The following is a 12579-nucleotide window of genomic DNA, read 5'->3' as shown; positions in this document are numbered from 1 at the left end:
AGGAACCATATTTTGTAGAGACAATGGATCTAAATCATGCAATAAAATGAAATGAGGACAAAGGAGCAGAAGAATACAAGGAGAACAAGAGGACAATGTCTAGGCACCCCAGTCATCCCAGGATTAACCCTGAGGAATTTCTCAGAGTTCCAAACTGACTCAAGCAAGGAGGTGACATTAATTAAAGACACTACAACTATTAACTAGCATCTTTAATACTCTATATTCCAAAATTTTGTATTTTAAGACCTCAAAGAAAAGGTCAGTGTGCTAGAGGATTCAAGAGACAGAAATGGCATTGAGCACTCAGCCATTCGATTTTGTGATCTTTTCTGTAATTTAAAACAAAACTAAATGCAGGCCTTTTATGCATACTATAACTGCATCAGCCATCATTTACTTTTTGGATGCATGAGGGTTGGCAATGATGATAGTTTAATTGTTAATAAAACTCCCTGTTACAAAGGAGGGGTATTTGAAATCTTCATAAAATACTTGTATTTATCTATCTACACTGGGATTTTACACTAACAGAAGTGGTATAAATTTAAATTACTGTCCTGTCCATATTAAAGGTTAGTTTCTCTACCAGATTTAAGTAAGGTGACCTCAATATGTACCGATATGAAATCCATTACAGATAGGAAAATGAAGTCATGTAACTCATAGGAAAAAAATCTTTACATAAAAAGAAATTTTTCAGAGTTGACATATTTTGAAAAAAGGCAAAATAATGAAACAATGGGATGACTATCTAATGCATTTAAGCATGCTCAGCTTGAGAATCAATCCAGATGATCTCGTTTTCCTCTAATTAAAAGTAACTCTCTCCCTCTGGAAAAACAAAATAGGATAGTTCCACCACACAAATACGGACCAAAGGCCTGTCCTTTAGTCAAACTAGAAAAGAAAATCTACCATTTTCTGGCAAAGAAAATACCAAACAAGCCATTTTACTTGATATGCTACAAGAAATTCACCTTGCCAAAGCTATTTCCTCCTTCACCGGGGCCAGGGCTTTTTTTCTTGCACTGCAGTTCTCAGCCCAGATGAGCTTGATGAATGATTTTGCAGAGCACCTCAGGGAAGGCAGGGGAAGAAATAACAGTCTGATGAGTCCATGTCTCAAAATTGTTTGTATCTTTAAAAAGTCTAGCTAGTAGTTAACAATAAATTCTCTTCCTATCCTCCTGAAATTTAAGATTCACAGATTAGAGATGCTGTTGGACCATACTCCAAGGGGAAAAACAGAGGGGGGGGGGAAATCCCTGCTTCCAGACCTCTACATAGATAAAAAGGAAGAATATCAGGCTTTTTCGTATCCTGCGGAAGGAGAAGCACATAGCCTACAGTAACTTGGTTTTCAGAGGAAATTACAGCACTACTGAAGAACTGAAAGAGAGAACATGGTCACTGGAGAACAAATTCAGACTTTGACCTGAACTCTAAACCATTTTTCTTCAGCTCTCCAGCATATTTGGCATAACCAGACTGCTTTGCTGAGGCCAAGCTGCCTGTGGCATGCTCAAATGCTTTAGATAACTATGGTTGTTTCACAAACAACTTACTAATGACCAACTAGTTGACTAAAAAATATGTCAAGAATCACTATAATGACTATATATACTGATATGTATTCATCAACTACCTTAGGAGAGATATAATACTACCATAAATATGGAGAAGTTTTAATACAAAACTTCTTAGATCACCAAAATTTAAATAAATAAATAAATAATAATCCAATCTCTTACAATAATGTCTTACGAGTTCCATTCCAGAGGGAAAAAATGAGTTTAAAGTGGTTTGTTCAGAGACTAAGGTAAAGCTCATTAGCAGAATTGCTCCTTAAGCCTTGTTTATCAAACCCCACATTTTCTATTCAGTACAATGTTATACAAATGGGACTGTACCACTTTTCGAATTATTTTATTATTATTGAAATTAAATAAACCAAATGAATAAGAAAGAATTACTTTGCAGAGTAACATTTTGGGCTGTTAGGCCAAAGATGAGCTGGAGTTTTACTGCCAAGCTGCATATAAAAAACCTGAAATATGCACCAAAACACTGAAATCCCAAACGGTCAATGTGGTGGTTGTTAGTACACACACTGCTCTTCTTAGGAGGTATAAAAAATGTGTGCTGAACAACAAGCTGTGTGTCAGAGCAATAGCTATTGAAAACAAAGTTCTAAAGGTGTTAGAGGAGAAGCCAGCTTCTTCTTAGCATAATGTCAGCTCCTGTTAATAAGTATATTTGAAGAATGCCATACCTTAAAATAATTTTTCTCCTTTGGTCTCCAGTCATCACTAGTGATACAAAAATATTAATAATAATGGAAAAGAATGTTTTATTGAATCCTTTTTCTTTGAAGGAAATATGGTTTCTTTACCTAGTTTAGTACAAAGTATTAAAATTGGTTTTCTTCACTGCACTGTTAGTTGGTATTTTCACTGCCTGCTGAAGAAGAGACTACTTACTGACAGTGATTACTACTAGGAAATTATTTTCTAAGAGCAGACAAGGGTAACGGCAGCAAGCTATCAAATTAGATGGAGACAGCTTCTAGTATTTACTTCTACCCAAGTGCACAGAACTAGAGTACACAATCTCTACAATAATGGGCATAAAAAAAAGGATTTTTTTATTTTTTAATTTTTTTATGTCAGAGGACCAACTCTTCAGTAAGAGTAAATTTGGGTGCCTTTTTAACAATAACCAATTTATGTAAATGAAATGGAACAAAACCAACTCACATGATTCATTTCTTTCCCCTTACACTAACACTTAAAACTGTTCATATAGCAAATACTTTTGCTAGCTCATTAGTTATGGTAAAATAAAGAGGAAATTAATACTACAAACTATTCAACTTGGATAATAAATTCAAAATTAGTATTTAAAAAATATTAAAAGCAGAGAGAATATTTTTCTCAGTTCAGATTGAAAAACAAGTATTATGCTTCATAGAGAGATTAAATAATCTAAATTCAGCTTTAAGGATTCCTTCAATTTTATTTAGCAGATAGTATTAGCAAACTAAACAGTAAACTAACTACATAAAATGACATTAAAACTACAAATGAAAGAAAAATGCACTTGCCACCTTTTTAATGACTGCTCAGATGAGCATACAGCTACCTCACGCACTGTTCAACTAAGAAGTTTCACAATCTGAACTTCATATCTTGGCATTCATACATGAATAAAGCAGCAGTCCTTACCAATCCTATGCTAAACTGATGATAAGGGGGAGGGAAAGAGAAAAAAGAAACAAAAATTTAAAAAGAAAGATGAAGTTCCAGGGAATACAACTGATCAAGGTGGAATGCCAAAGATGCCAAAGAAGTAAAGGAAGTTCTTTAAAGCACAAATGTAGCAGAACAAGGCAGGAAGATCTCACAACCCTGTTGAAAAAGGAAAAAAAAAAAGAGCAAAGTAGGACAGGGAAAAGGAGCATTGTGGTTCAGAAGAGTATTTCATTATTATAATATCTTCTGAAAACATTAAGCAAAATTGAATGATTCACATTCATAAGAACTCAGAGTAGGAAGAAGAGTAGAAATATAGGAGTACAATGGTTTCTGTATTTGTTTGGAAAAAGTTCTATATTATTCTCTGTCAACACCATGTCTTGGTCCTACTTGTGCCCACTGAGAACAATGGGGTAATGACTTCAAGAAGCAAGATTCTAAGAACAGGATGTTTAACTCAAAGTGGGATTGTAAGAGGTAGATAATACTAACTTTAAAACACAGGTGATCTGTGTTTCACACAGGTGAACAATTTTGCAAAATCTGCAAAGAAATTTTTATTTATTTAATTTTAGTGTTTGTGTCAATCACCAGAATCATCTAAACAATTCAACTCTGACAGTAGAGCTTATTTGAACCAAAAAACTCAATACTCTCACCCAAACTTTGTCTTCATGTAATGAATATTAAGGACTTTTTTTCTCCTGCAGAACTGATTCAGGAAAAGACTAAAGCACATATGCAAGTCCCAATGACTTGCACAAGATGTGAACACAGAACATTTCACTAACACTAATACCTGATGGAAAAGGACAAACACCTGAGCAACATGCAGAACTGATTCTGAAGACAACAGCTGTAAGGCCAACTTTAGTCAGGGTTTACACAGGGCTTATCAGAGCAGGTGTAGAGCCACAATAATGCAGTAATATGGCTTTTGGAAGCAGCCTAGTATCTGTTCTTGCTGTACATTCCATTTCAAAAACAGTAGCCCCATACAAAAATTTAGCAAAACCTGAATGCATGGCTAAAGTTCAGCATCCATGTGGTGTAGTTGGTCAACTATTTCCAGGAACGATCTTCAAAGCTTACTTACAAATGTCATGGCAAATACCAGGAGACTAAAATTTTATCAGTAAATATGACCAAGCAACTAATACTTCTGTGGCAGTCTAGCTGTCTAAGCCTCTCTCTGTTATTTTCTACTTCCTTAATCAGTGTCTGTAACAGGTACATTAAATATGTGATGACCTTTGATGTTCAAATATGGACTGTAAGGTATGAAACGGCCCAGAGGAAAAAGATTATGCTTTTTCAAGCTTACTTTTGGTACTACAGAGAAAACTATAGTTGATGAGGCATAATGAGCACAATTATTTTGTGTGTCATTATAATTTTATATTAAACAAGAGGTAATCATCACCACAGAATGATCCACAGTAATGGAAAACCACATGACAGCCACCACCCACTTTTAACTTTTTTTATTTGTTTTTACATTTTGGGAGGCTTCTTTCACTACAAAAGAACACTCAGATAATGGGAATGGTTTTATATCAGTTGGGTTGCTCATTAAGTTGAAGGTAGCACAGAGAAACACAGCCTTTCCCTCCTAGGGTCAAAACATGCATACACCCATTTCAGGATCCATAAACTAAATCAAACAGTCTTGCCTATTTCTCCCTCAAGTGCTGACAAGCTGTAAAAAGGTAATGCTTGGATCACTTTAAAGTTATTTGAAATACCAGTCATAACCAAAACAGCAGAACAAGACCAGAAAAATGCAGCTAAGGCATCCCAAGTCCTCATTACGAATCCACCAGCCAAGGGACGGCAGCTGTCTGCCACACACTGAGGCAACCAGGGAAGCTGGCACACACATGGTAGCTTGGAGGCAGTATTACCACTCTTGTCTCACTTGATTCTTCCACAGTGTATTTTGGGGGGGGGTTTAAGAGATAATCCTTGCCTCATGCTTTTGAGTATTTTTTCCACACAGTCAATGATTGACAAAAACAGCCTGGAGGAACATAAATTGCAGAAAGGCTGTGGCTGCCTGAGGGGGTAGGGACTTTGTCACCCAAGGCAGGACACTGATCTGCCTGCAATGCCTGCAAGATGCCCCTGAAGGGACCAGAGGAAAATACTGGTGAGGTGCTTATTGCCCATTTCTTCACTGATTATTGAAGATGGAGAAGCCACAGAATATGTTTGCCTGGAAGTCCTACAGCAGCAGACAAGATTATATTCTAACACGTACTACAACACAGAGGACCTGATTATAAACCATCACCCTGTAAGACAACTCCATTTCCAAAGCAGTTCAGCCACATTAGTACACAACTGCACCTATGCTAAAAGCTTGCCTTGCAAATGACCTTATTAGTACAGCACATCAGCTCAATATTGCTACACAGCATCCAGCCATGAGTGGCTTTCATCCTGCTAGCCCAGAATACAGATGGATGTGGAACAAAACACTCATCTCTGCTTTAGCAAAGCTGGTCTTCACAGATTTCTACTTCTTTATCAGTTCCCACATGGGGAGTTTTTGAAGGGATCCCTTGCTGCTTTTTAGCCTAGGATAGAAGAAGCTCTTTCCAGGAGAAGAGAGGAAAAGTAGAACCATCAGGAAAAATGATCCTGCCACTCCAAAATTTTCAGAAGAAAATACTATTGAGGAGAAACAGCTACAAATCGATGAAAAGAGAGAAATGAGGAGTGACAACCTCTTCTTAGTAGCCTAAAAATAAGGAAAACACTTCTCCACTCTACTATTTGACTGAGCAGGCCATTGTCTCACTCTCTGAATAGCCTATTTATCACTAGCATTCATAAAACTAAAAAAAAGAGGCAAACAAAAATAAATTGTTTTTCCTATGTCAACCTCATTTAATTACTGAAGAGTCGTTTGAATTGTTGATCTCCTAATGCTTTGGCAGGATTGGCAGCCAGTCTAGTCCAGTCAGACTTGCCTGACTGTATGAGAAACAGAAAATAAAATTAGCATAGTCAAAGCCAGGGATAATCTTAGAAGTATTCACAATAATGAATAGTTTGGTGACAGGTCGCTTTGGCTGGGACTTTCTTATACCCAGCTTTGTTACAATGTGTGTGGGCTAGTAAATATTCAGCAGAAGTTTAACAAAGTATTTTAAGGAGATTTCAAGTCAGCTCAGTCATGTCTATATCATCACACTGACATGCTGTCTTTGCTTTTGCATATCTTACAAGACACTTAATGTCAGCTTATATGGTAAGAAACCAGATGATCATATATACATGAGTCTGTGCATACTGAGATTTGTATGATGAAAATAGCTCACTTTGTCTCCTGGGAGCATAATAGCCAGTAGTCTAATTTCCAGACAATGCTGCAGTCAATCCTACTATTGGACAAAAACTGGCTTTTTTTTTTTTTAAAATCACAAAATTTGGCTCTATATAAGCAGATAACTATTAATATCTGGGGATCCCCACCAAGAGCAAAAACGGAACATACATTAACTAATTAAGTGCATACACATTCTTTTCTTTCCAAGGAATGCCAATGTTTTTTAATGCAAGCTTTATATTGTTACTAAACTGGTAAGTCTCAGAGCCTTGTATAACTGCTCTGGCCTGCTGTCTCACTTTTCATTTGCTTCATTTCTTTCTCTCCTCTGCTGGTTTTAAAAAAAAACCATATCACCATTGGCAAATCAGAGCTCAAATCAGTCCAGTAGTTTAATTACCTAGGCAGCCTCATCTCCTCAGATGGTAAGATTGACGGGAGAGATAGACAACAGGTTGGCAAAGGCATATAGTGCCTTCGGAAAGCTTCATAAAAGAGTTTGGCGAAATAAACACCTGAAGAAAAGTACAAAGATCAGTGTTTACAGAGCCATTGTGCTGTCTACTCTCTTATATGGATCTGAATCATGGGTCATCTACAGCCACCACCTGCGTCTCCTAGAACACTTCCATCAACGCTGTCTCCGCACAATCCTAAACATCCACTGGTCAGATTATGTGACTAATACATCTGTTCCAGAACAAGCAGCAATCACAAGTATTGAGGCCATGTTGCTGAGAACACAGCTGCATTGGGCAGGGCACATCTCAAGGATAAAAGATCACTGCCTCCCTAAGATCTTGCTTTATGGTGAACTTGCCACCGGCTGCTGCAAGAGAGGAGTCCCGAAGAGAAGATACAAGGACTCCCTGAAACAAGATCTCAGCCTTGGTCATATTGAACAACATAACTGGTCTACTTTGGCCTCCAATCGGGAGGTCTAGAGACACACTATCTTCAACGCTGCTGATGCTTTTGAGAAAGCACACAGGTTCACTCTTGAGGAGAAAAGACAACACAGAAGGAATTGTGCCTTGCAGAATTTACCACATATAAGGAGTCTTTCTGCTGTGCCTTTTGCAACCGGACATGTCTATCTCGTATTGGCCTTTTTAGCCACCAGCGCACTTGTAACAAACGTGGGTAGTGCCCTTCCCAATCTTCGTTCACAAAGCCTAGCCATGATGATGATGATGATATAATTGTCCAACCAAGAAGCACAACTCTGTCATCAGATGACTTTGCATCATATAATGGGTTACTGAGCAGAGGACTGAAAAAACTCAAGTGTTCAAGCACTGTCAAATTTTTCTTTCACAGACAGGCAAAGCAGTCAACTGATCCCTTCTCACTTCTGACAATTTGTGAATAAGGAAGGTTTAGTCAATATCTACATTGCACTCACAGGTGGTATTTTGACCATTCTCATATAAACTTGCATGTGTGCCAAGAGCAGTACAGCCAGGCAGCGTGGAGTTCAGGTTCCCAGCTGGATCTGTCATATATGCTGAAACCACAGAGCTACAGCTAAACGTTGTTACTGATCCCTAAACTAGCAGGTTTACTGCCTGTTTGGATGTGTTTACATTAGCTGTGGTCACTTTTCATTACCGTGTAGATACAACCTTCGAGAGACGTAGCTGGGCAATGTTACGAATAGCTGACATTTATACATTAACAGGAAGTTATTTGACAATAACTCTTTACAGTACTTGTATGCAGGGGGAACTACAGTCATTTCCTAGGCTGAATTATATGCCCTCATTTCCTCATTTTTATTATGTAGTATTGACATTATTTGCATCAGATGAAATAAAGAAACAGCACTTCCCTGATGCTGTCCTTTACTATTTTTTATATTTTCTAGTCAAAGAAAACACAACATTTGGTGAACATATGAAAAATCTTCATTAGCATGATAGATACCAGATTCCAAATGGAAAACTACCAGGGTGGGGTCTGTAATACTAATAATGCATCTTTAATTTCAAAATACAGAACTAATATTAGTGAAAAAGAAAGTATCCTCTTACCTTAGGGTCTCATTTTCTCCATGTTAATGTCAAACCTGTAACACCTAATCAAAATATATTCCTGCTTTTCTTCATTTTTTACTAATGCACATACCACTGGAACTTGAAAGGACATTCCCCAAGTATACTCTTTAGATGTAGCTGATAAAATCAATCAATTCAAATGCAGAGACAGATTGGAATAAGTAAAGCAGTAACCATAAAGAGCAAAAATTACCTTTCGCAGGGTTTACTTTTATCCCTGATCTATACAGCATCTCCTCATTCTGCCAGTCCCCATTCCTGACAACAGTCTTGAGTCCATAGAAAATAATTAATGCAGCAGTGGAACAAAAAACCAAGTTCTTCAAAAAGCGCTTTTGGGCTTTGACATAAAGGGCCCTGACACCTACTGTAACCAGCAGGCAGAAGCCCATACTAGGAACATACAGCACACGCTCTGCTATTACAAAGCCAACATAGAAAAATAGGTTTGTGGCAGGAACAAAGGGCACTATTAACAAAGAGAGAGACAGAACGACAATGTTCTCAGTTGAAGGAAGCTGCAGTTTCTTAATTTCATGCTTTTTTATGCCATTCTCTTCTTTTGATGCAAAGCTTGACTTCACCTCCAGTGTCTTGTACTCCATTTCTGAGTGGCAGCTATGCCCATTAGCATTTTGCTTGCCATTCATTACAGTTCTCCCGTTGCATTCTCTCTCATTGCTAGAGCCCTTCAGGCTGAAGTAGGCAAGGAGGAGGAGACCAGCATAGAAGGCCGCAGTGTGTAGATTCCTCCAGTCGCTGACTGCTTTCAGAAGAGGCACAGCATCCATAGACCAGTCAAAGCTGAGGGTATCTGGGCACAGCAACAGCCAGAGGTTCTTGGTTGGCAAGTAAAAGAAGGTCAGCGTACGTGTGAGAAAACTGTCTGAGTCAGCTGCTGGATTGTCAGAGTTGGAAAAACTTGGGGGCTTGTTTCCCATCCAGTATAAGCGAACACCCAGCAGTGCAGTGCCCCAGGAAGTCAATAAACCAATGCTGAAGAACAGGGTCAAATTCTTTCTCTGAAAAAAAAAAAAATTAGCATAAATCAACACCATGTGTTTAGTTGTGTAAATTATATACAAAATGAACCAGGAAATCATCTGATACAACCTTTTTCAGTAATAGAAACAAGCACAATAGATCTCAGTCTCCGACATTTGGATCACAAAATGCTGGGGTACGTTGTTGACCACAGACTAAAAGAACTGTCTCTTTCATTTAAGCTGTATCAAGCCTGTATCAGAGTCAAGCCTTCCGACATCTGAGGGCTGTCAGTCCTTGTTTAAGATTTAGTTGTGTAACCCTTTGAAAACTCTTTATTTTAGAGGAATTTATTAAATCTTACAATAGTTCCTACATAACCTTCAAAATGCTTTGCCTTAACTAGATTTAAAGTCTAAATAATGTTCCAGTTCCATTTTCCCTAACGAAAGTCTCTCCTAAGGTATTTCACCAGACAACTGATTAAATTTTCCAAGAAAGTAAGAGAGGAAAACAGATGAGGACTCCATGTTTAGGTCTCCTACCTCCTACCTATTAACTACAGTGATCGTTTGGAGCCTTCAGATCTACCTACTACTGAAAGTCCCACTTTATTTTGAATAAAACACAGAAAATTTAACTTGAACATGAGGAAGAACTTTATATTGAGGGTGGTAGATCATTAGAAGAGGCTGCTCAGGAAGATCATGGAGTCTCCCCCTCCGGAGACATTCAAAACCCACCCAGACACGTTCCTTTATAACCCGCTGTAGGGGACCCTGCCTTGGCAGGGGGGTTGAACTAGATGATCTCCAGAGGTCCTGTTCAACCCTAGCAATTCTGTGATCTCATAGCCAAACAATACATTGGGTGCTTTTCTTCAAGTGCACCATATTAAATAAGTGCTTCAAAACCTTTCATATCTTCATACACATCTAAATAATATTAAGTGAATCATGCAGCTGACTCCACCTATCCATGTCATCATGCTACCAACTTGAAGAACCTCCACTTTTTCATGGAATAACTCCACATTTTCCAGCAGGAGATGCTTCTTGGGTAAGTTCTGCTCTCAATTACATGGGTTGCCTAAATGAAAGCTGGTTTACATTACTCTCTCTTTGCAGAAGAATCTCTAGAAGCTAAAATATGTGCATTTTTATTTTTCAATTTCTCAGATGCCTTTTGTAAGAAAAAAATAATCTATTTACCAAATAGTTCTAGATACAGTGTAAGTGCTTTGATAATCTTCCCCCTCATTATTGGAAGGAACTATTTGTCAATCATTTTTCATTTTATTAGAACTGTTTTTTCCATCTCATACTACACATTCCTGGTATGGTTATTCAATATCTACTTAGTTATTCAAAAGCAGAACCTCACACTGGAATGTTTTATCTTATTTCCTCAAAACAGCTCACTTTTCTCCTTTGTGGGTGGCCTCAACCCTTGATATCACAAAATACAGATGATTGTGCTGTTTCATTTTAGGTCAATTATTAATAGTTTTCTACCATCAGTTTACTGATGTTCTATTAACAAGATGATAAGTCTAGTCATGATCATTTATAAATAATCATGAAGAAATTTATTCCTTTTCACAATCTACAGAGTTTCTCCTGGTGAAGTTTAAAATATTAAATGGCAGATTAATTCATTCTGTTTTGATGCAATATGGAACAATTTAATGGAGGCGGTAGTAGGGAACAAACAAATTTATGAGAACATTTAGGCACTTGTATCAGAAACATCTAAAAAATGCTGGCACTTTTTAGACATGAAGTAAAGCCTGGGTCCACAGATTTAATTTGTCATATTAATTCCAGTTTGATGTATTAGCTTTTGTATATCTCTATATCTTGAAAAATCCACATGTTTTTGGTAATATATCAACCAAAACCCACATCTACACTTCATGATAACTACATTCCCTGGAAAGCCTATTAGAACTTTAATTTGTAAGCTGGATAATACTTTGCAACTCATCTCACATATGGTTTCATCCATGCCTGCCAAAACTGCTTAAATGCTTTTAATGTTATAAAGCCGTGTAAACTGGTTATCACTGAAACTACCAACTAAGTTTATCTTTGCAATAAAAAGATTATTCAGATTTCATGGATTTGCATGTATGCCCTTAGTAAAACCTTATGTCCCTGGTTCGACTTGTCCTTTTGTTCCTGTCATATTTTGCTACACGAAATTTTTTCTGCCCACCCTTCTGGCTCAATTATTTTCAAACTCATTTCCTTCAAACATGCAACTCTCAAATGTTAAATGTGACATTTTTTTTCCTTTTATAAATTCTTATGGAGTCTCTGTCCAGGCAGAAGAGACTGCTTGGACAAAAAGAACCTGGGAAGAGAAAGATGGTTTTTCTTTGCTTGTTTGAATTAGAAATTCAGAGTAAGTCTTTGCTGGAAAGCTATATATCACTCAAAAACTTAAGACAGCTCAAATACTAAGGAAATAAAATTTGATTAACAGATGATCGTGGTCTGATTAGACTGCTTTCTTATTTTGTTAATACTTACTTATCAACTGGAAGAAAATCTCACTTTCCTTAAGTCCTAACCATTGCAATTTTCAATTAAATGCCAAGAAAGTTCACATTACAAAGTTCTCTGACAAAACCATGCTAGGGCAGATATGCCATTCCTCATGGATAATAGTGAAACTTTCTAAAAACTTTCAGATCTTCCTATAGGTCATAAAACAGTAACAATTAAAAGTTTGCCTCTCACATTTATCCCTGGAAATGCTAACAATCTGTACCTCTGAGGTAATCCATCTTCGTTGCTGGAGTAAGTATTTGCAGCCTGCCTTTTAAGCTTACATTTAAGATCTCTAAGATCTGTATCCTCACATCCAGGTTGGTTCTACAAAGAACACAAATTATCCATATACAGTATTGTGTTTCATACTTTAACTAAACTTTTTTACTATT

General features: G+C 37.3%; 1 protein-coding gene across 4 annotated transcripts in view; it reads right to left on the bottom strand.

Moving 5' to 3' along the window:
• TMTC2 (transmembrane and tetratricopeptide repeat containing 2) overlaps positions 1–12579 on the bottom strand; it is a 245782-nt gene that overhangs the window by 91230 nt on the left and 141973 nt on the right. For all 4 annotated transcript variants that reach the window (XM_017804514.1, XM_017804515.1, XM_017804517.1 and 1 more), the window contains one exon: positions 8842–9670. In XM_017804514.1, the coding sequence (XP_017660003.1) occupies positions 8842–9670 (829 nt within the window). The remainder of the gene's footprint in view (positions 1–8841; positions 9671–12579) is intronic.

Source organism: Lepidothrix coronata, unplaced genomic scaffold (assembly GCF_001604755.1).
Source record: "Lepidothrix coronata isolate B3197 unplaced genomic scaffold, Lepidothrix_coronata-1.0 Scaffold9, whole genome shotgun sequence".
NCBI classification, from domain to species: domain Eukaryota; kingdom Metazoa; phylum Chordata; class Aves; order Passeriformes; family Pipridae; genus Lepidothrix; species Lepidothrix coronata.
Note: the sequence above shows the minus strand (reverse complement) of the source record. Positions and strands in the feature narration are given on the sequence as shown.